Consider the following 23968-nt stretch of genomic DNA (forward strand, 5'->3'; position numbering starts at 1 on the left):
GGAGCTGCCGAGCCGAGCCGAGCCAAGCCAAGCAGGCGGCCCAGACCAGTGGGGCGGCGGGGCCTGGCTCCAGCACCCGGCAGAGCGCGGCGGCCAGAGGGGAGGTGAGAGCCCCAGGTGGGGCGGGGGCATTTCCCAGAGGGGCTGGGGCTGGGCTGAACCTCGGGCCTCCCCAGCCGGTGACCCGGGCTGCAGGCCCCGGAGCAGAGGGTCATTGTTGGGGGACTGGTAGAGTTCTGTCCGGGGGTGCGAGGCACCTGGAGAACAGAGATGAACGTTGATCTTTTCATAGAGAGAGATGGAGAAAGTGAGAGCCCTGCGGGGTCATGGGCAGGACTCTCCTGGGTATAAATGATGGTGGCCCTACCCACGAAGGTGGCAGGGAGGCCCCCATCCGCAATCTAGTTGCCCTCCCCCAACTGAGGAGAAGGACCTACTCCCCAGGGAAGGGAGAGATAAATGCAGGGACCCTGTGGAGATGCTGGTCACTGGCAGAGGTGGAGGGAGCAGGCCCCCACCTGGATGCTGGGCCTCTGCCCAGCAGGGGGTGCCCGCATAGGGGACAGTTTGGCCCCTTTCCCAGCTATCCAAATGCCCCTGGGGAGGCAGGAGCTGGCAATGAGAACTGGGTCTCACACAGGCTGGCATTTACTTTCACACTGGGAAGAGGATGGAAGACACAGATGAGAAAATAGCCACTAGGAGTTTGGGAGGAGGGTTCTCAGTGGCCTCTCTGGATTCCCAGAGAGAGTTTCTAGATCCCAGAGTGGGCCCAGCCTCATGGCAAATTCTTGGTACAGAGAAGAGCTGAGAAAAGAGACGCAGACTCTGCCTTGCCACCTCCTCCCCCTCCCTCCCAGGGCTCCTGCCTGGACAATGTTGAAGCCTCCTGCAGTTCCTGCTCCTGGCAGAAGGTCCACTGTGAGGACAGGTCTGGGGAGAGCAAGAAAAAGGCACCCAGGTCTGACCTGGTACTCCAGATCCTGTGCTCTGTCCCAGCCGTAACTTCTCACTCCCCCCAAGAACCTCACTCACTTGCCCACTCCTGGCATTGGGGACCTGGGCTGATCTTTTGTTTTATGTCAAGAGAAAAGGCAGGTACTTTGATGGAGAACAGAATAGGGGCTGGACAGTTCCTCTGTCTAGGGGGCATCTTAAGGTCATAGTCCCAGCTTGTGCCAAATTCTTCCCCAACCAGAAATAGGACCCAATTGTCTAGGAATGTGCTCCCACACAAAACCAAGTTTGAGGTTCCTTAACTTTATGCCCCATCCCACTCTCCTGTGAGGGGTGGAGGAGGAATTCTTGAAGAGTGACTGAAGAGTGGGGGTGGGAGTCATGGACTCTGAAGTCAGAGAGGCAGGGTATCAAATCTAGGTTATGTGACCTCAGGTAAGCCACTTAACCTTTCTGAGCCTCTTGCCCAGTCTGTAAAACAGGGATAGTGTTAACCATATCTCCTTTGCTGTTGAAAGACATAATCCAAATAATGAGTAGGAAACTACTTTCAATCTGTAAGATGTTGGATGTGTATTAGTAAGAATTCCTTAAGGAGGGGCTGGATAAAGGTGGGAAAGTGTTCAGCAATCCTCGAGACTTGTCTTTCTCCTCCCAGAGGAGGTGGACAGTGGTCAAGGGCATCATGCCAAGCTCCACCCTAGGCACAAGGCTACACTGGGCTCAGTGAATCCTCACAAAAGCTTCCCATAGAAGTCATCATTTTCCCTTTTTCAGAGCTGAGAAACAAGGCTTGAGTGACTTTCCCAAGGTCATGAAGCCACTCAAGCTGTCTTCCCTGGGGCAGAAGTGTTTGTTGACAACCTGTCCCAACCTCTTGATATCAAGCCTCAGTTAAATGCCAGTTTCTTGATTCATGATGCCAGATTTACAGGTGGGGAGCCTGAGGCACATGGGTGAGACTGTACAGTGCCATATAGATGACTCCCCCAAGGTCACTGGGATATTTGAAGGTAGAATGAACTTTGAATGGCAACTGGCTGCTCCCGCTACCATCACTGTCCCACCTGCAAAGGGAGAGTCTGGGTCTGTCAGGCCCATCTGTTCACTATACCTGCATCCCTCATCCCCTGCCTGGCAGCCTCTTACTGACCTCGGCAAGACTGTGACTGCCTGTTCCTTTTCAAATGCTCAGTCTTCACCCTCTGAAATGGCCCATGGCCACATGCAGCTGCCAACACTGCTGGGGTCAGTGTCCCTTACTATCTGCACCTCCTTTTCTGTTTACCTACACCCCAGGGAGCTCCTCCTATCCCAGAAGCCAGCCAGGGGCACTGATAAGGAAGTTGGTAAGCAGCTGCCCCTCCCCCTCTTCTCCTACATACGCTCTGAGCCCTGCTCCTGGGCCCAACCCTTCACATAAATATTTTCATTCTATTCACTTGTAACCTGGTCCCAAACGTGCTGCTTTATCCTTTTCACAGAGAAGCACAACAAGGTCTAGAAATATGATGTGATGCTCCCAAGGTCATGGAGCAAGGTCTTGGCATAACCTAAGACCACTCCCTCAGGGCTCTGGGTGTCTTCTATAGTACTGCATTGTCCTCACTTCTGCAGGCTTTCCTGGGTGAGGATCAGCCAGGGCACTATGGGCCTCAAGGAGTCATGAGAGGTGATAGAGGAACTGAGGAGCTTGGGGACAGGAATCTAAAGAACTTTTTGTGTGACCTTCAACATATCCCTTCCCCTCTCTGGGTCTCAGTGTCCTGGACCATAAAATAATAGGATTTGACTGATAACCTCCAAAGTCCCTGTCAGCACCAACATTTGGAGACCTCTCTATTGTAGGTATCTATACATCAGGAAGCCTGTGGTTCCATCAGCAGAAAGAGAAGTCACCTCCAGTGTTTCAGGGCTTGATTTATTAGTTGCAGCTGAGATTTCAAATCCACCCATCCCTCCTCATGACGGACATGAAGTCCTAACCAAAGAGGAAAATAGAGCCTGAAGAAGCCCCGCAGCTCACCTGGGGGTCCTAGCTCTTGCTGAGCTAAGGTCAGGCCCCCTCTGGTCCTGAGTGTAAGGTGACCTGCAGAGACAGAAGATATCTCCATATACTTCCTAGAATGTGTCCCTCACCAGAGCCAGGAGACCCCAGGACCCTATGCACAGATGCAGGAAGAAGCAGGGTAAGACAATTGAGACTGATTCATGGAGTTTGGAGGAGAAAAAGTGGTTGCATTGCTGTTCTAGAAGGAGGCAAGGCCTGAGAGGGATCGGCTTAGCATGGCAACTGGTCCCAGCTAACCAGGGAGGATCAGCAAGAAACGGAGCGGTTCCTTCTCAGTTCCAGCCTGTCGGCCCAGAGGAAGACTGGGAAGCTCAAAGAGAGGGGAACCCACTGCGGGGCAGAAGGCTCAGTGAGGAAGAGGAGCTCAGGGAGGTGGCGCTCAGAGGAGACCTGTGGTCAGTGAGGTGGGAGGCTAAGTAAGAGGGAGAAGAGAGGAGGGACCAAGATTGGGCAGGAGACCCAGAAGAACAGACGGCTCATTGCCAACCATCAGAAAACCCAGCCTGGCCCAGCCTAGTTTTTGGTTTTTCAGTACTGGAGGTTGTACCCAGGGTGCTCTATCACTGAGCTGCATCTCCAGTCCTTTTTATTTGTTATTTTGGGACAGGGTCTCACTAAGTTGTTGAGGCTCACCTTGAACTTGCGATCTTCTTGCCTCAGCCTCCCAAGTCACTGGGATTATAGGCATGCCCAACCTCACCAGATCATCAATGACTTCCTGTTCCCCCTTCATTCTCTTCTGGGTCATGAGCTCAGGAAGACCACAGCGCCATCCTCAGAGGCCCAGCCCCAATGGCCCCATGTCATCTAGAATGGGGCTCTCAAGGACCCTGGGCAAGTGAGCTATGTTCAGGCTGACCATTCATTGGTCTGGAAGAAATGTCTTGGTGGTCACATATTCCGTGGCTCCAGAGCAGCCTCCAAGCCATAGGACACCCCCTGTGGCTAAAAGCCACCAGCCTGCGGGTCTGCGGTGCTTCTTCCTCGGCAGGCAGCTGGGCCTCAGCCTCCTGCCGCCCTTGCCCTGGCCTCCTGCCCACTGCAGAGGCTACTGTGCCAGCTGAAGCTGGCTGGCAGTACCTGGCTCCCTCAGCATCCTGCCAGGGGCTCTGAGGGCTACAAGGAGGCTGGTCTGAGTTCCCTGGACCCAGGGGTCTGGGCGCCTTCCTCAGCTGGGTGCCCCTGCCATCATTCCCCAGAAGCCCCAGGATGGAGGCAGGCTGAAGCAAGCTGTGTTGAATTTTTTTGATTTTAAGAATGGCATGTTTTCATTGTTCAAGACTTGGGGAATTCAGAAACCAAGGAGAAAATTAAGAATCCACTGCCCAAAGATGAGCACTGTGAACATGGTGGGGTATTTCCTTGTGGGCTTTTCCCTACATATCCACAGATACACAGAGTCAGTACTTGGGAGTCTGCCATTGGGAGAGGCCTCTGTCTCATTTCTCACTCTGTCACGAGCATTCTCTAATGTCTTCAAAGATTCTTCATAATGCAAACTTTATTTTTTTTTCCTGGTGCTAGGGGTCCGATCCTTCTGTGGTCATGGTCATATCAAGGCTGGACATGGGTGTAGCTGCTTCCCAGGAAGCCAGTGAGAGTTGAGGAGAGAGCCTGGCCTCTGTCCTGCCCCTTTGGGTAGGCACATCTTTGGTGTCTGCTGGCTGTAGGTTTCACTTGGAGAGGATGGCTGTGTGACCTGTGTACCAGTTCAACCAGAACGTGAGGTGGGCCTGTCTCCTCGGGCCTCTCTTCCAGGGACCGAGGCAGGGACTAGCCAGAGTAGCTGTTGGGGAGAAGTATGAGAGGCTCGCATATCCCCTGGAGAGAACATGGGCCCGGCATCACCTCAGAAGAAAGAGTTCAGAATCGGAATTAAGCGACTCCCGCCCTCCTGGGCTCTGATCTCACCTGGGCCCCACACCCACCCTCAGGTCTGTTTCCTGTCCTGTAAAATGGACATGATAGTACCTGCCTCCAGGTGTGCTTTAAGTGGCGCAGATAATCCATATGAAAGCACCCCAGGAAGGATCTAGCATGTTCCTGAGAGGTGGTGGGCATCATCTGAGTGGTGGAGACTATACAATGGATATTTAGTAAACCCTTCCTATTTGGGGGGCACAGTATGATCCCTTGGACACAGAGGTGAATCTGACGCTGACCCTGACCTTGAGGCACTTTTGGAGCAGTGGGAAAGGCAGGCAGGTGTGGGAACTGGCAGTGATGACCCACTGAGGTTCTGCTAGAACTAAGTTGCCCACAGTTATACGGGGAGAGGTGGCATTTCAGTTGCACCTTGAAGATTACCAGAGGAATGACACTCCAGAGGACACCATAGGCAGTGGCACAAAGGTATGAAAGTCCTGGATGGATGTGGGGGAGAATGAGGCATCTGATGTGGCCAGAACAGAGGGCAGCTCAGGGGGAGCGCTGGGCTAGGTGAGGCCTTGAAGAGCCTTCAAAGCCACTCAGGAGCTGGGAATTAGTAGGAAAGCAATGAGGGTCACAGAAACCTTGGAGCAGTGTCATGAAATGATCAGGCAGGCACTTCCAGAAGCCCACACACTGCAGCAGGTTCAGGGAGAGGGATAGAGAGAATGACACAAGGCCCAGCGGCCAGAGAGGAGCCACAGCTCCACCTGGCAGGAGGCGATGGGACAGGTGAAGAGGAGCCGCGCTGGCCCCAGGGAGAGTCGACAGGTGAGGGTGTGCACGCGCTGCAAGCTAGGCTGACTCAGGGAGAAAGGAAGACCTGGAGGAAGGGGCAAACCCAAGGACAGGGAAGGATGGAGGTAGGCAGCCTGGCCCTCCATGCCCATCTCCAGCTGAAATCAGAGCCCTATCACAGACAGAGACCCCAGGTGGGGAGAGCAGGCTTCAGGCCAGGAAGAGCAGCCTCCTCCATCAGGACATCAGAGGGGGCTTCAGGCAGGGAGGGAAGCAAGCTGGGATGCCTATCAGATTCTGCCGCTGGGCAGTCCTGTCCCGCTCCCTGCCTGGCCCTTTCTGACCCAGGCATCTTGGTCCTTGTGACCCCCCCTCCGTTATTATCCCCAGAGTTCCTCTTTCTCCTCTGCCTCTTGAATGATCTCTTCCCCTGCTCCTTGGACAGCAGAGAGCAGCTGTGGCCACCCATTCATCCATTCAGTCGTCCATTCATCCAACGTGTGCTCTGCAAGCACCTCTGAGTTTAAAAGCTCCATTATCATTGTCATCCTCCAAGCCTGTGGTGGACACTGGATAAAGGGAGGAACAAGACAGTCCTGGCACAAGAGCAGCTCTCTGTGCTTCAAGGAGCAAGGCTCCTAAGCTGGAAATGCTCCTGGGTGGAAGACGGGTGATGTGGGAGATCCCAGGGTGGCCAGGGCTCCGGTGCAGGAAGGGGCAGCTGCCTGTTGACTTCAGAGCTGGCTTCACAGATGGGCCACATTGAATGAGTTCAGGTTTGCCAGAGGGGACAGGCACCAGGGCTTGGGGGATACTGTGGAAAGAGAGTCAGGGCCCAGGCCAATGAGCCAAAGACCCAGCTGGAGAGGGAAGCTGCAGGGGACAGGGCCCTGGCACCTTCCCCTGTGGCTACAGAGAGGACAAGGAGGGCTCCCAGCAGGTAAGCACAGACCAGGGCTGTTTCAGAAAGGTCACCTCTGAAGGACGAGCATAATTTGCACAGATGGAGAGAACTGGGGGACTGCGATGTGTCTTCAGAACACGGGTCACAAGGCCTGAGGCCATCCTGGGACACCCAGAACACCATAGCTGTGATCTGAAGGTGCCTCTGTATTTCTAGAACAGTCACAATAAGCAGATTCCTAGGACCCACCCCAAATGACTGAGTGAGAATTGGAGTGGGGGGTCTGGGGCTTGCCATTTTTAAAGCTCCCAGGTGACAATGTACTGGGGCCTCCTTGCCTTACATATGCGTCCCCTTTGCCTGGGATGCCCTCCTTCCCTCTTCCTCTACCTCCTTGAACTTTAGGTGCTGCCTGGTCATCTTCAGTGTGACATCTTGTGCCAAGCTGTCTTCTGTGTGTCCCCAGGTGCCCAGGGCTACTTCCTGCTTGGCCCCTCTTATTCTCTGTTCTCACTGCTGTTCACTCTTTGGTCTCATTTCTCATTTCCTGGATGGCAGGTCCCACATCCTAATGTCAACACATCTCTTCCTCAAGGTATCGTAAGAAGTATGAGGTGGTCAGTGAGGGAAACTGAGGCACAGAGAGGTTCTCCATAGGCACATATCCCCCAGCTCAGAGGTGGTGCAACCCTGGGGCTGTACCATCCCAGGATGCCCCAGACTGGCTGCTCCCCGAGGGCAGGGACTGTACATTTGTTGCTGCGGGTGTCCCCTGCAACACAGGCTGACACACAGGAAGTGCTCCCTGTTCTCACCTGTAGGATGGGTTGGAGGATGGTAGTTCCCTCCCAGGGCTGCTCTGTGGCTTGGGAAGTCCACGGCCTCAATGGAGGTTATAGCCTCTGAGGTGCTTGTTCTGGGGAGGGGGTGATGGCAGCAGAGGTGGGGGCTTCCCTCTGGGATTTTAGGGTGCAATGTTTCCTAGACAAAAGGCCTTCTCGGCCTCTGCTATGCTGACGTTCAGACTCTCCCACAAAAGACCCTCTGGAACCTGGCCAGGGACCTGGGGAGGGCTTGTAACTGGGGTGGGGTCAGACATCCTGATAAAGACCCTGGCCTGATGATCAAGCCAGGTGGAGACTCAGGCCATAGCTGCACGGGAAGTCCCCCATTCCCCGTGTGACCTTAAGGGGCTCACCCCTCCCCAGTGCAGAGGACCTCCCTCCCACCCTCACCCATCATTCGTGCCTCCACCCGCCATCCCTTAGGAGCTGTGGGTTATTGTCAATGATGTTGTTAATTAACTGCTTAATTAACTATTTAGGCTAATCAGATTAATTGACATTAATTGGTTACCATTTGTCAAGGACCCTGGAAAGCTATGCCTCTCAGAGTTGGAGTGTGTGACTGGTGCTGGGCAGGGGAGTCAGAGAATCTGTTGTCACACTGTAGAGCTGCGGGTGAGCAGGTCGCAGGCAGGGGCAGAACCAGAAACCAGGGCTGCTGCCCAGGGACTGAGCACCTCTGGCAGCTCTCAGGGCTGAGCCCTGACTTATCATCCCCTCCTCTCCTCGATTACAGGGAAAAAAAAAGGTTTGACAGGGACCAGGAGAAAGAGTAGTAGACTTCCCTTCCTGCATCCCCAAGGGTTATAAAGACCTCAGAGGGGGAGAGACCTTAAAATTCTAAATAAGCCGTGATATAAGTAGGTCACTACATAATAACTGCTGGGACACAGCAGGCATATTCAGTCAAAAAAACAGAAGATGAGCAGTTTAGGGTAGATAAAATATGCAAAATATTAAACTGTGATAAAATTATCAGATTTGCATTATTTAGTCAATTACAGCCCCTCAAACCCATAGTACATTTTAATGCCTGTTTAAAAAAACACAACTTACAGTTTTAAATTATAGCACTTGAAATAACAACAACAAAAAAAGCTACTATGAATTGCATCCTACGTTTCAGGAAGAAAAAAAGCCAACCCATTCAAAAATGGGAGTGTGAGTCTGTCTTCAGAGACAGTTTCTTAAGATCAAATGGCTTCTGGGTCAAGTCCAATGTCGGGCTGGGATTCAGGAGGCTCCAGTCTTGTCTTGACTTTTCCATGGACTCCAGGGTCCCTTCTCTCTCTGGGCCTCAGTTTCCTTGATGGCGAGTCCCCAGCCTGTCTTCTTGTTTCCTTGGAGCAGAGGTGTGGATGTCCAGGATACTGGAGATGCATACAAATGTGGTGGGGAGCAGAGGGGTTGTTGGTGGTAGAAGGGTCAAGCCTCCAACATGCAAGGGGAGCTTCCTGCCTCCCCAACAGGAAGAGGGTTCCCAGCTTGGTGACAGAAGTCTAGCACAGTAAGGGAAGACCTGAAGAGTGGATATGGGGTCTCTCCCCATTTACTGCCCAATCCTGCAGCCCCCGGGGGAGGAAGGACCGGGAGAGACTGGAGGCTGTTGCCTAGCAACAAGAGGCGCATCTGGATCGATGGGAAAGGCAGGCGATGCTCCAGCCCCCAGCCCTGCTCTCTCTTTGATCTCAGCCAGCCCAGCAGGAACCTGGGGGGGATGCCCAGGGCGGCCTGCCTGATTAGAGCTGAGTCAATAGAGGGAATTTTCCATAATGAGATCGTGTGGGCAGTGGAGGCAGCTGCCCCTGGCTCCTCCCTGCGCTCTCCCTGGTGGGTGGAAGGGGCCTGTCTGTCTATCCAGCACCCAGCCTTCCTCCCGATAGCTCCTGGGGTGGGGAAGACATCTCACCTCCCAAATTTGATTCTTCTCAGTCTTGGGCTGCCAGAGACTCAAAACCAAGCCCTTCCAAGAGTCTACAGAATCCAGGCCCCTGAGTTCCAGATAAGAGAAACCGAGACCCCAAAAGGAAAAGGGATCTGGTCAAGCAGTTTCTGGTCCATCTTGCTTTCCTCAACCTGGCTCCCAGGTGCGACCTGAGAGGGTCGTGTCCTGTGTGGAAGAGAAGAAAGAGGTGGCAGCTAGGGAGAGCCAATAGATACCTCCAATTTCACAGCAGGGTCATCCTCGGAGGCCAGCTCTTTTTTTGCGGGGGCTCCTCAGAGAGCATGGAGACCTGACCCAGGGCTCTCTGGCTTGTACCCCTAGCAAGACAAAGATCACAGTGCCCCCCAGCCAGTGACAGCTCAGACAGTTCTTTCTCAGGCTCAGCTGAAGCTGCTTTTTGGGGACATCCCCCAACCCATCCCACTTCCTGTTCTAGCTCAGGCAGTCCTGGCTAAGCTGCTCCCCATCTGGAGGGCAACAGTCTCCCTGAAGGTCACAAGGCCGGGCAAGGAAGAGCAGGGCAGGCTGGTTGGAGCCGGGATTCCTGAGACCAAAATGTCACTTGCTTATTTGACATCGGTTCTGTCTATACACATCTGTCTATACACATCTGGATTGAATAGGTCTGTATTCTTTTCATTAGCCAATATGGGCTGTTCCACTAGGTCTTTACGACTGGAGTGCGGGGTCCTGTTTTCCTGTGTCGGTAAAGCTAGTCTGAACTGACTCAGCTGGGTCTGTCCTGGGCTACAGTGGTCTGCACTGGTCTTGCCTGGGCGGTGTGGCCTGTACTGTGCTCACTGTTAGAAACCCAGTGCTCACTGAAGCCTCCTTGTCCCTGGGGACCTGCCACATAGATTTCTGATCTGGGAATCCAAATTGGAGCTGACATAGTTAGGGGCCCTCAGCTGGTGGGCAGGAGCCTGGGTGCCCTGCAAGACCTTCCTGTCTGTTCAGAGACAGAGCTTATGGAGTTGGTGACAGCGTGGCCTGTGCAAATGTCAACACGCAGAGCCTGGGAGAGCAGTGACCAAGGACCTTTCCCACTGAAGTCTCTGGAGATGGTAGTGGTAAAATACGAGCCAGGAGCTCAGTGTCAGGGCAGACTCCGGCTGGATTTCAACAGATGTTCACGGATGGCTGCCCTGTGCCAAGCCCTGTGCTGGGCTTGAGGGACAGAAAGGTGGATCAGCCCAGTCACTGCCCTTAGAGCCCTCAGCTGGTCAGGGATCAAACATGATGGAATGAGGCAAGTGCTGACAGCCGGAGGGTGACCTCCTTCTAGGAGGTCAGAGAAGGCTTCACGGGGGAGGTGATGCTTGTCTGGGGTTGCAGGAAGAAGGAAAGAGGAAGGGCATTCCAGGCACCAGGAACAGCATGTGAGACAGGTGCTAGCCTGGGGCTGAACAGGCTGCTCAAGACCCAAGCGCCAGCAAAGTTGCGCCTGGGCTCTTCCGCGGTCAGCAGGCTCACCTTCCCTGCCTTGCCTGCCCTGGGTGCCCCTCTGGGCTCTGATAACTTCACCTGCCCAGCCGCCCCCACCAATGCCACAGGCCACGGCTGCAGGGAAGGAATCAGGCCAACCCTTGCCAGGCATGGCTGGACCCAGCCCCAGACTGGAGCGGGGAGAGCAGGAGAGGGGCCACAGGGATGCCGCCAAGGCACCCGGTGCTGTGCCAGCAGCCACACAGACCAGGCGCCTGCCTCTCCTGGAACCAGCCCTCCTCCCCCAGCCCCGCCAGCCCCAGCCTGGGGGCTCTGGCCAAGTTCCTCCTCCAGCTCCAGCAGGGGCACAGGAAGCTCCAGCTGCTGAATAATTGAAAGGAAGGCTTTCAGCATTTCTCCCTCCCCCAGCGGCAGCGTCTTCTGGAGGGTTGGGTAACAAACAGCAGCGCCAGCACCTCCCCAGAGAGACTCCAAGGAGGCCGGGAGGAAGCTCGCTGGTAACCCTCTCACTGCCGCTGCAGAGGCGGGTCGGTGTCTGTGCAAAGTGACCTTATCAGCCTCCTAGCATTCGCCAGTTCACACTGATTTGGGATGGGACAGTGTCTACCCGATTTGATTGATCCCTGTTCTATATTTTCTACTCATTCCTGTGGGCTGATTGTCCTAGTTCATGGGTGACAGCTAGTGCTTAACACAGAGAGCTTACGGTGCACCTGCTACTGCAGGGCATGTATATTAACCCCTTCATCCTCATAACCATCCTGAGAAGGGGTCCTGATGGCAATTCCAGTTTGCCAGTGAGGAACAAGAGCACCAAAGCTAAGTCACTCAGGGGCACACAGGAAGGAATTTGAACCCAGGTAGACAGAGCCAGCTTTCCTGCTGCTTGCTGATCCCCACAGGTCTGTCTTGGTTGGTGTGGAGCGTATTATCCTTTAGGATCAGACCTTCCTCCAAAGGGTAAGGGTGACCAAAATGAGGGTCTAACAGAGAGATCTTTCCAAAATGAAACTCTGGCCCTTATCTCCCCAGCTCGATACCCTGCACAGACTCCCTGCTGCCTGCAAAGTGTGGTCCTGTCTTCTTGGCCTGGCCCTCACTCCTCTTCTACCCCCTGGGCTCAGCTGCCACAGCCACGTACTTCCCTCTCTCACCCCATGGCCCCCATACCCTGCCAGGACATTTTCTTCCCCTTCTTTGTCTCTTGAATGCCTACTTATGCTTCAAGATCCTTCCTGCAAGAAGACCCCCCAGCTATGGTCCTGCCCATGTAGCCAGCTCAGCCTAACATCTCTGCCATGTATCTCCCATCCCAGAATCAGTGCCACTCTCCTGAACTTCCCCCCTTGTCCTCTGAGCACCAGAGTAGCCACCCAGGAGATGTGTGACTGAATGCGTGACTCTAACCTAGAGCTCGTGGGGCATCTCTGGATGCCGTGGCCCTGACTCCCCAGCTGTCCCTCTTGGGTGGGGGGCATGGGAGCTCCCCATTCATTGAAGCTGTGTGGCCACTGTTTGTCCTGTCTCTGTAACATGTCAGTGTCACTGTGCAGCCTGGCTTCCACCTGTATTCCTTGGCTGAAATAGAAATGGCTTCTCCAGCCTGAAAAAATATCTTGATGACTCGGTTGCCTCATGCTCGTCTTTTCCAAGAGGCCCAGCCGTAGCTTCAGAACCGAGGTACCCAGTTGCCTGTGTGTTTGTAAGTTTAGTCACGTTTCTGACAGTTACAAAGAATATTTTTCCTCCAGAAAACTCAGGCGCCATGTCCCTGTCACCCCTTCTACACTGGGCTTTTCCTCTGGAAGGTTTCATCCAGCATCCACAGTCCCCACCTTCACAGGAGTGCCGCTTCCTATGTCCAGCATCCAAACTCACCCTGCTCCCTGGACCGGCCATGCCCTGGGCCTTGGCCTGGAGAGTCCCCTGCCCAGACACCCTGTTCCTTACCTGGGGAAGATGCATCTCCAAAGGGCCATTTCAAACATTGTTCCCTTTGCAAAACCTTCCCTGAGCTTCCCAGGCAGAAGTAGACCCTCTCTGGTCTCCTTTTGCTCTCCTCGCTGGGGGTGGAGCAGGGAATGGTATGAGGACCCATCTCCATATCAAGCCTGTCACTGAAAAAAAAAAAAGAATGAGTGATCCCACCAAGCCACAAGGTAGGGGAGTGTCATCTCCGTGTTATAGGTGAGAAAACAGGCTGGGGCGGCTTGATGACTGATCACCCGGCAGAAGTGGTGGAGCCGGTGGAGCCGGAGTTCAAGCTAAGTCTTCTGACTCCAAGTCCAGAGCCCCCTCACTAGTGCTCCCCAGTGGTGGTGGGTCTGATGGGGCACAGCAGGAGGACGCAGCATCCATAAGGTGGTTAAATTGCATGTGACCACACACAGCTTCCTTGAAGGGTGCCTTTGAGGGTGTGAAGGCCCTGAGTCATTGGGAAGGTGGGTCTCCGCAGGCGGGGACAGGGAAAGGACCCTCTAGAGCTGCCTCCGGGAGCGTGAGAGGCTTGAGCCCCAGGACAAAGGAAGCTGCAGGACTGTGGAGTGGTGCTGTCCGCGGTGCTGAAAGCCAGAGGGGCCGCGGATGAGGGCACCAGCTCGCAGAGGTCAGTGGTCAGCCGCACGGCAGGGGACGGGGAAGTGGCCCAGGTCATCTCATTAAGCTCCTCCAAAGATGCCTCCCCACTGCCCAGGTGTGGCCTCTGCTCTCCCTCCTCCCTGCCTGTGCCCTCCCCTATCAGAAACCTCGTTCACTCCAGTTTTAGTCTCCAACTCTCTGATGGTGACACCCAGATCAGGCCCAGATCTCTCTCGTGATCAGAACCAGACTCACGGCCTCAGGCTCCCCAGACATCTCCACAGGATGTCCAGGGAATCTTCACACACACCACGTTAAAAACAGGACAGTCACCGCTGACAGCTAATAGTAATGACCGCTAGGACCATTTGTGAGACATCCGTTGTATGCCAGGTCCTGGAATCGCAGGTCACATGCATTCATCCTTTACCACAAACCTATGAGGAGGATGCAATTAGTAGTCCACTTTACAGGCAAGAAAACCAAGGCACAGAGAGTTTAGGTCCTGTGCCCAAGGTCACCCAGCTTATGAAGTCCCGAAGAGCATAGCCCTGTCCCCACTCCAAATCAGAGATCTCCAGGGCAGGGCTGCATCTTCCCTCAGACCTACCTGTGTCCTCTGCTCACTGAAGCCCTGCTCCCTCTCCCCAAGATCTGACCGGGGCACTCCTGACCTGAGCATCTTCCCCCTCTAGGCCCCAGGATGAGTGATGACCTTATTAGCTGAAAGGCCTTGGTGCCTGTCAGCAGTTGGACAGACTGGACCCTGCCACATGGATGGGCTGTTTCACCTTCAGTTAGTCACCAGCAGTGATGGACTGGCAAGCACTAGGGTCCAATCTGTGGCCCATCCTGGCTGTGGCCAGACCTGCTCAGGAGACTCAGGCTGGGGCCTGTGGGCAGGAAGAAAGCCCAGGGATCCCCTCATCAGTCCTCTGGCCCTTTAACCATTTCTGACTGGCAGAAGAGGGAGTGTTAGTCAGAGCTTCATGACTTAATCTGCACATATGTTCACTGGTCTCAGCATTTGGGCTTGCTCTTGGGACCTGGCCTGGCACTGGGGAAAGCCTCAGCTGTTCCCCAGAGGTGGATAGGGTGGCTCTGGTCATTGGCTACCTCCAGTAGCCACCTGTGGGGTCCTTGAGTCTAGCCCCTTCATCATCCAGTGGAGGAACAAGGCCCAGAGAGGGTGAGGAACTTGCTCAAACTCTCACAGCCAATCAGCATTAGACAAAAAAGACTTCCTGTTTGCTGCTTTGCCTCCAAAAAGATGCAGTGTCAATGTCCAAGGATGAACACGTGTTAGGGTTAGGGTTCTAGACTCCCTATTACCAGCTTGACCCCATCAATCCCTCATCCTCAACATACCCCCAGTCACCTTCCATGTTCCCCATCATAGTAAACGGCTGCACCATATGCATCTGGCCACCCAAGCCACAGACCCAGTGCCAGCAAGATGCTTCCTCTACCCACTACCTGTCAATCAAAGTCTACCTGCTGTAATATCCCTGCGGTCTTGTTCATCTTCAAATCTCAGCCTTTACCAGGTTGGAGTCCAGAGTGGATGCTGGGTGAGTGTTTGTTGAGTGACTAATATATTATTTATCTCCTATTTGAATAGGGAGCTCCCTCATCCTGGGATGAACTCCTTGGTTTTAAAGAGTTCAGGTTGTTACTAAGCAAAATGACTCTTTCCGACTGAGCGGAAGTTGACGCTAGGTAACTTCCCTGCAGGTGTTTGGCTTTATCTTCTGGAACCATCCAGCCTGATTGGGACTTTGCTCCTCTTGGTGTGGCCCAAGGAACAGCAGCATTGGTGTCACTTGAGTGAGGACTTGTTAGAAGTGCGAATTCTCTCCTAGCTTGGCTGGGCACACCTGTGATCCCAACCACTCAGGAGCACAGGCAGGAGGACTGAAAGTTCAAGGCCAGCCTCAGCAACTTAGAAAGACCCTGTCTCAAAATAAAAAATAAAAAGATTTGGGATTTGGCTCAATGGCTCACTGACTCTAGCTCAATGACTCTAGGTTCAATCTCTAGTACAAAAAAAAAAAAAAAGAAAAGAAAAAAGAAATGCAAATTCTCAGGCCCTACCTTAAATCTACCAATCAGAGACTCTGGGAGGGGTGCCCAGCAGTGTCTGTATTAAAAATCTCCCCAGATGATTCTGATGCTCCGTAAAATTTAAGAAGGCTGCTGTGGACCACCGCATCCCACTCACTGGTCCACAGATGGGTTGCATCAGAATTACCTGGGGAACCACAGCAATTTCACCCCCAGAGATTTTTTATTTCAGTAGATCTGGGGTGCATTGCAGATTGACTGGCATATAAAATATAGGACACCCAATTAAATTTGAATTTCAGATAAACAACGAATAATTTTTTAGAAGTATGTCCCAAATATGAAATTCATGAAATTCAAATTTAATTTAACGAGGCTTCCTCTGTTTTTATTTGCCAAGTCTGGCAACCCTCGCTAGAGAGCTGACTTCTAACAAACTCCTCAGCGGAAGTTTCAACCAGGTTTGACCTACATCCTCTTCTGTCCTTCAGATGTTTGAAGCTGGGGTTTCTGGCCACCTGTATGCTCCCATACTCTCCCGGTCCAGGAGGGACATTTTCGTTGGTGTAGCTGGAGACCGCACGCACTTCTGACAGCCGCATCCTGCTATCGACTCACATCGAGTCTGTGATCATTGAAAATCCCTAAATCCTTCCTAAATGTGCTCCTTCTACGCTACATCTACTCCGTTCCCATTTTGGAAGGTTAGTCTCGGGCCCGGCTCCAGCATGCGGCATTTCTCACTATACTTTCCACCTTTTCAGCTACTTTCATTTTTTTCCATCTGTTGAGTCCTTTTAGATTCTGACTCTATATTTATGATCCCTCCCAGATTGTGTCCTCAGTGAATCGCATCTTCAGGCTATGGATGTCCCAGCCAATTGATAGTGAGCGCACAGGGTCAGGCACAAGAGGACAGAGTGCTGTGGTCCTCCATCTCAATGCCTCCGTTAAACGCCTGCATCTCATGTGACGCTGACCCATTAATCAGCTTCTTTTGAGAACAGCTCAATCAGTCGACCAATTACAACAGTGCAGAATAAAGTTGAGTGTCCCTTATCTGCAATACTTGGAATCAGACTGGATTTCAGGTTTTATTTGTTCAGGTTTTGGAGCGTTCGCATGCATGTAATGAGCTGTCTTGGGGATAGGACCAGGAAACTCATTTACATCTGATATACACCTCGGTACTCAGCCTGCAGGTGACTTTGTACAGTATTTTTAGTGCCGCCGTGTTTTGACTGCAGCCTGTCCCGTGAAGTCAGGGGTGGAATTTTCCACTTGTGGGGTCACAACAGCTGATCGATTCATTTCTGATTCTGGAGCATTCCGGATCTGGGGCTTCTGGGTTGGGAATGCTCAGCCTGCATGGGCACCCACCAGTACGGTGCCTCCTTTTCCTTATGACATCTCACAATGCCCTGTGAAAGACAACGCCTGCTGCCTCACAGAGAGACCCTGAGTCTGCGGTAGCCCCCTGGTCTACGGGGCCAGCGGCCCTGACCAGTCAGCCTGGTCATTCTTAGGAGCTCGGCCCCTCCTCTAGGAGCCCAGAGGTCATCCTTTGAATGACCTGCCTCAGATTCCTGCCTGGCGCCTCTGCAACACACCAGGTGACGTTGGTGGAATCCACCATCTGTCCTAGTGAAATCCAGAGGGCACCTGCCAGCGCCTGCCTTCACCACTGCCCTTGGCCCTCAATCATCTCTGCAACTCAGCAATGTCACCCAGGCATTCTGGGACTGGGGACAGAGCCGCTCCAGGCTTGGAGGTCTAAGCGCATTCAGAAGTATTTGCCAGCTCTGGCCAAGTTCCAGGGTGGCCAGGGGCAGAGGTGCAGAGCGGGTCCCAGGGCTGGAGCCTCAGCACCTGCTCCCCACAGCCCCAGGGGCTCCCTGCGTTGCCCAGAGGCTCTGTGGAGCTGGGGCCAAGCGAAGGCCCCTCCACTGAAGGGGCTTGGGAGGGAGGCCGGTGCAAACAGACTGACCCTCAAGATTTAATGTCCTGGCACAGAGGTGGACAAAAGCCAAGGGAGCACCCGGAGGGAATGACTCAAACTTCCTGGAAGGGGGGGATGACTTCCCGTAGGAGGTGACATTTGGGCTGGGCTCTGAAGGATGAGTTGACACTCCCTCCATGGAGAACAGAAGAAAAGAAATTCCAGCCCCGGGAGCAGCCTGGGCAAAGGCCCAGAGCAGGAGGGCGGCCATGTGTCACTCAAAGCCGGGGCTGAAGGCTGATGGGGTGGGGTGTGGCAGAGGGGGAGTTTGGGCCTGTGCTCTGTCCCAGAGAGCTCGCCTGGCCCTGGGTCTCATCTGCAGCCTTGACAAAAGGGAAAGGAGCAGGGGAGAGTCGTGAGATGGCAGAGGGCAGAAAGCACAGTGCCCTGAGGCCCTGAAGGCCCAAGTGTCCGTCCGCCTCACCTGCACTGAGGCCGCGTGTGTCAGGCACTCTGCTGCACTAGTGTGGAAAACCAGCCCTCCCCCAGCCAGGGCCAGCCAGACCTGTGACCCCACAGGGACAGCAGCAAGTGGCAAGAGCTCTGAGAGGGTGGACCCAGCCACAGGGATGAGGAAAGGCTTCCAGAAGGAGATGGTGCCCAAGAGCAGGGACTCTGGGGACAACTAGGAATCGAGCGGGGAGAATCCAGGGGGAGGGGTGGAACGGCAAGCAGGAGAGCGTGGAGGCAAAGAGGTGGGGGACGTAGCAGGCCTGAGGCTGGACCAGGAGGCCGGGCGGGCCACAGCATGAAGCCAAAGTGATGGGAGTCCCTGGAGGCTGACCAGGACACAACACTGTCTGGTGCATCCCTGGACTGATCTGCCTGGGAGTCCACAGAGGACGGAGGTCTAGGGAAGGGTGGCCGGCAGGACACTGGGGCAGTGTGCCAGAGGGAGGCGATAGGGACTGGGGAGGACAGGACGTGGACTGTGTCGGGAAGGGAGTACGAGGGACAGGTCCTGGTAATAAGTGAGCTGCGGGGTGGGCCGTGGGGGTCTCCAAGCTCCACACCCGTCTATGGCTCAGGTGCACAGAGATGGAGGGGCCACCCGTCAGCCAGGCACTGTGGCCAGGCGGGGATGAGCAGGGCTCCCACTGCTGTCCATGATGCTAGTGGAGTACCCCAGAAGGAGCTCTGGAGGAACTGGGGTCGGGACTGGTCTAGGGACAGAGGCAGGAATCCAGCAGGGTTTGGGGTATGGAGAGTGGTTAGAGGAACAGCTTCCGCCTGTAAGCCCCAGGAATTCCCCTCTGCTGAGGAGTCTGGATGATGCTCCCAAGCACAGGCGAGGATCAGAGAGGGACAGTGACATCTCAGGGTCACACAGCAAGGAGTAGAAGACAATGGCCTAGAACCCAGGATCTTAGAACTCAAGGGCAAGGACATCTGAGAGAAGGTTATGTCCTCAATACCACTGCTACTCTGCCTCCTTCAGGGCCTCTGTCATTCACAGTCCCCCTTTCTGCCTTCTATCTTCTGAACTTCCCTTCCCCAGCACTCTGGAGGCCAGCAAGGGGAAGGTGTGGGGGCTGGGAACACCCCATCTAGGATGTCCAGACAAGCCCAATCCCTTCTTCTCTTTCTCCTTTCCTCCTCCCCTTCCTTCCCTCCCCTCCCACTCCCTGGGAATGAGGCCTCCCAGTTGCTTAGCAACTAGCAGAGCCTTGGAGAAAGAAAATGGAAATAGCTCAGGAGGTGCCTCCCCTCTGTTAAGGTAGAGGCTCTTGGTATGTTGGGAGGGTGGTGTGTTTTACTTTGGATGTAGCCCAGAGTTATACCCAAGAAGCCAGGGCTTCTTATCTCTAAGCCATGCTTGCCTGAGCCTAAAAGGATTTGTCTGCCTGGAAAGCTAATGTCAACATCATCTTTGGTCACATTATTAGAAGCAGTGTTTCCAGAACAAAGGAGGTGACAGAACTGTGGCCTTCAACATGGAGGGGGGGACCCCCACCCGGAATGTTGGCTTTAAAGAAATTAACCTGATCACTATGGGAATTGGAAAGCACCTCTGGAATGAGAACTTGGAGAAGATCCCAGCTTCCCAGGTCTGCAGAGCTGCCCTGGGTGAAGCCTGGGAGGTCGAAGCATCCATAGTCTGTGACCCTATTAGACAGAGCCAGGCTAGTAGGCCAGGGCATGTGGGAATGGTTTAAGCTGAGCCTGAAGGAAAGACAATAAATAAATAAAACTAACAAAGATTCTGAGTTGCCTTGTTGACTGGGGAGTTAGGAGGCCACCCAGGCATCTGCACAGGGCAGAGGGGCGTCCTGGGTAGTGGCCAGGTCCCTGGGGATGACTAGCCTACAGCCTTTGCAGGCCACCTAATCCAGCCTGCACCCACCCACTTACAGATGGGGACAGCCAGCATCCCACCCCATTCGTGCCCCAGGTGTGACCCAAAGGTGCAACCTGTCATCTGTGCGCTGCGGCCTGGGAGCCGCGGATTAGAGCCATGGGCGGGCCCTTCAATCTCCAGGATTAACCCGCAGAAGGGAGCTTAGCAGGTGGCCCAGAAGTGACCATCCCGCCTCGGGTTTGTCTGTCCTGCAGGGCCCGCGGCTCCGGGGCCACGGGCCATGTCCTCCACCGTGAACAACGGGGCGGCCAGCATGCCGTCCCCACCCGACGCCGCCAACGGCTTCCCGCAGCCCGGAGCCTCGACGGGGGCCTGGCCGCGGGCAGAGGAGGAGCTGCGCACGGCGGAGCCGGGCCTGGTGAAGCGCGCGCACCGCGAGATCCTGGACCATGAGCGCAAGCGGCGTGTGGAGCTCAAGTGCATGGAGCTGCAGGAGATGATGGAGGAGCAGGGGTGAGTGACGGCTGTGGCCAGCTGGGCGGGGCCAGGCGAGCAGCGAGGCGAGGGCCCAGGCCCAGGCCAGGGGCTAGTCCAGCAAAGAGCCAGGGTCTTGGGCCAGCTGGGCCAACCATGGCAAGCCCAGCCCACCTTTCGTTCCTCTGTTCGTTTATTCCACCTACAAATTGTCTTTGAACACCTGCTGTCTATCAAGCTGGGCTCTGGATTCCCAGAAGTCAAGGAGACACAGTCCCCAGGGGGAGAGGGGCACTTAAACACCAATGACAAGCCCATCCCCGTGGCCCACACTTATAATCCCAGTGACTTAGGAGGCTGAGGCAGGAGGATGGCAAGTTCAAGGTCAGCCTCAGCAATGCTGTCTCAATTTTTTTTAAAAAAAAAAAAGGGGGGCTGGGGATGTAGCTCAGCATAGCACCACTGGGTTTAAGGCCTTGGTATCCCCATCTGTGAAATGGGTGGATCCAGCTGCCACACCAGTCCTGCAGCCAGGCAAAAAAAACACTGGGATACTTAGTGTGTACCAGGGGTGACTGTGGCTTCAGCAAATGAATCACCTGCTGGGTTCAGGTCACTTCCTGTCCTCAAAGACCACCCCCCACCCCCAAATATCATCTCAGAACAGACACAAGCACGTTAACATCCACCACCAAGCAGACTAGAATCATGGTTAAAGGACAGGGGAGGTGAGAGCCAAGCGCTTCAGGAGCCGGAGATTCTGCCAGAGGAGGGGAGGCTGCCAGAGAACAAGGCATTTGAATGGGCTCTGAAGGATGAGTAGGAGTTCGTTACACCATGGGTGGGAGCAGTAATTCCAACCTCTGAGTGCACTCGTCAGTCAGAAAGGGTTAGGGACATGCACACATTCCCACGTCTAGTGGAGGCCAGAAGCCCCCTGTCAGGGAGCTGGAGGCACAGGAACAGAACAAGGCTGGTCCCATTCCTGCAGCTCCAGGGACAGCCGGGGGTCCGAAAGCTCCCTTGGCATCTGCCCAGAGTGCGTTGAAACAGTGGGCTGGAGCAGGGCTGGCCCCGAAGCAACCTGTGCCTGGGTCAGGGTCTGGAGCCACGTGGAGCCCAGACGTGGCCACAGTTCTTCAAACTTCACCTGCGTCTGAACGCCCAGGCCCCTGGGCTCCCCAGGAGGCAGCCGAGACAGGGACCACCATCTCTGCAGAGCTCAGAGAGACACTGAAGCTCAGACAGCCACGGTGTAAGGTCTGCACTCAGCCTCCAGGGCAGCCACAGCAGGGCTGCTGGGAGGGAGGAGAAACAGTGACCCAGTGCCCAGGGGGGACCAGGTAGGTCCCCTGCAGAAATGGATGGCTGAAAGGGAGGACACTAAGGGCAGAGAGGAGCCTCCAGCCGGCAGTGAACGAAGGGATGGGACGAGCCGGGGTTCCGGGCCGGGTAGAGGGGGCGGGAGCATCCTCCACAGAGAGCACCTTGGGCCTTTATTAAACCTGCCGACCTGCTGAGTTGGAGACTCCAGGGCTGAGGGGACTTGGGTGGTGTGGGTGGGGAATGAGGGTTGACAGGGACAGGGAAGGAACAGCCTTCCCCAAGTTCCTGCCCTCCTCCTCCCTGAGTCCCCTCTGCCCTGTCAACCCTCCTGCCCCCACTCCAGCCCTCCTCTTCCCTGACCTTCCCTCCCAGGGCCCATCCCATCCCTGAGCCCTCCTTCCTGAGCCCAAGCAGAGGGCCACGGGGTTTGGCCACATCCTGTCCTTGGCATTAGACCCCCAGCGTGAAGGTCTGCTGCCTCTCTGGGAAACGCCCTCTAGTTCTCAAGACGTGGTGGGGCCCTTCTCCCTGCCCAGTCCCCCTTCAGGTGGCCCTTAGACTGGAGTCTCCTCTGAAAGCTGGAGTTACCCTCCCCCACCTTCCTGTCCTTTAGTAGCCGTGTGACTCTGAATCCGAGCTGTCCAGGCTCCCCGCCTAGCTTGACCTTGGCCAAGCCATGGCTTCCTTACAGGTACCACAGGTGACCTGCCTTTGGGGGCTGTTCTGGGGGCCCCTGGACCAGAGCACAAATGGGGCAGTCCCCTCCAAGTGCTCGGTAACACTGGGACCCAGCAGTTTCACACAGTCTCGTCACTGGTATTCATTTCTGCCAACGCGGGTTCATTCGTATTTATTTACGAAGTTCTCAGGCATTTGACAAATACTGCCACCAGTCACAGGCAGACAGGCTCGCTGGCCCCATTACAGAGCAATCCCTTCCCTTAATGTTGACGGATGGCTGGCTAATTTGCTGGCAGTTGACACCGCACTTGAAGTCACCTTCCCAGGCAGCCTCTGCACGCAGGCTGCGGGGTTCAGGGACACAGAGCCCCAGCGTTCATGATGTGATGCTCCCTCTACTCCTCAGCATCCCCCCGACCCTACCCACTTCTTGCCATGCTCCTCCTCGTGAGGACACAGGGCGGTGGCAGCATGGTTCTGCCCCTAGCTGGGCTGCGAGCCTTGAGCCCTTTCCTCTCCCTGTTCTGATTGCTCATCTGTAAAATGGGAATGCAGCCACCCTCACCTTCAGAGCAGGGGCGAAGAAAGGACAGGCAAGATTAAGCCTTCTGGGGCTGTTCTGGGGCCCTTCCAGGGTTCTGAGGTCCTTTCCAGGAACCTCACCCGCCCCTGCCCTAGTAAGTGATCCGGGAAAACCCCAAGGCCACAGTGAATTTGGCGAGTCCTTCCTTCAGGGTCACAGAGTGGAATGGAGACTGAGGAAGCCGGAGGGCAGGAGAAGCCCTGGAGCCAGGAGGCCAGGCACCGAGGCCAACATCAGTGCCCGCCCGGAACCCCTGCTGCGCCCTTGACTTTGAGTCTGAGGCTTTGGTCACGCCAGCCAGGCCCTCTGCGTGGCCTTAGAGTGGCAGATGTGCCACCTCCTCAGGAAGTGTGGTTTGGAGCAGCCTCCTGCCTGCATATCAGCCTTGGCCTTCTGAAAAAGCAGAGAGAGGAGGCCCAAGTGACTCCTGAAGCCCTGGTGCCCTGCTGGCCTAGCAGAGATCAGGGGTGAAAAAAGGGAAAGAACCTGGACCCTCTGTCCCCACTGCTCTGGAGCCAATAAGCCTCAGTGTCTAGCATTTATTTAGCATCTACTGTGTGCCAGACTCTGTACAAAGAGCTTCGAGGGCATCACCTACCTTAATCCACAAGACACCCTTAACAGGTTGGTCATGTCCCCTGGTCATGTTCCCATTTCACAGACGTAAAAGGCAAGGCTAGGAAAAGCGTTTGGATTTGCCCAAGGTTGCAGAGCTAGTAAGCTGGGGTGTCAGGACTAAAAAGGGGCTACCTGGCTCTACTGCATGTCCCCTCGATGACTGTCCCCCGTGGCCTCAACAGAGAAGGCTGAGCCTCAGATATCTGAAGGAAGGGGAGACTCAGAGGTGGTTGCATACTTGAGATTTCTCTGTGCAATAACCAGATGACATCTCTGGGCCCTCAGTGTCCCCAGCAAGACACCTGGGGCACAGAAACCCTCCCCACACCTCTGAGATAGTTCAAACCAACATTCCCACCCCCCACAGTGCCTGGGCTGGGCAGCTTGCCCATGACCAGCTGGCCCTGGGGTGAGTCCTAGGCCTCTGCACATGGGCCACTCCAGGTCTTAGAGAAATCCTCCTCTCCACCCCACATGCTCCACATACCCCCGGCTACGGGGCTTGGACCCTG

At 54.9% G+C, this 23968-nt stretch overlaps 1 protein-coding gene across 1 annotated transcript in view; it reads left to right on the forward strand.

The window, feature by feature from the left end:
• Srrm3 (serine/arginine repetitive matrix 3) overlaps positions 1-23968 on the forward strand; it is a 51373-nt gene continuing 27405 nt past the window's right edge. The window contains exons 1-3 of the mRNA XM_048790090.1: positions 1-104; positions 15968-16180; positions 20029-20287. Coding sequence (XP_048646047.1) covers positions 20055-20287 — 233 coding nt within the window. The 5' untranslated portion in view covers positions 1-104; positions 15968-16180; positions 20029-20054. The remainder of the gene's footprint in view (positions 105-15967; positions 16181-20028; positions 20288-23968) is intronic.

This window comes from Marmota marmota, unplaced genomic scaffold (genome assembly GCF_001458135.2).
Source record: "Marmota marmota marmota unplaced genomic scaffold, marMar, whole genome shotgun sequence".
NCBI classification, from domain to species: Eukaryota; Metazoa; Chordata; class Mammalia; order Rodentia; family Sciuridae; genus Marmota; species Marmota marmota.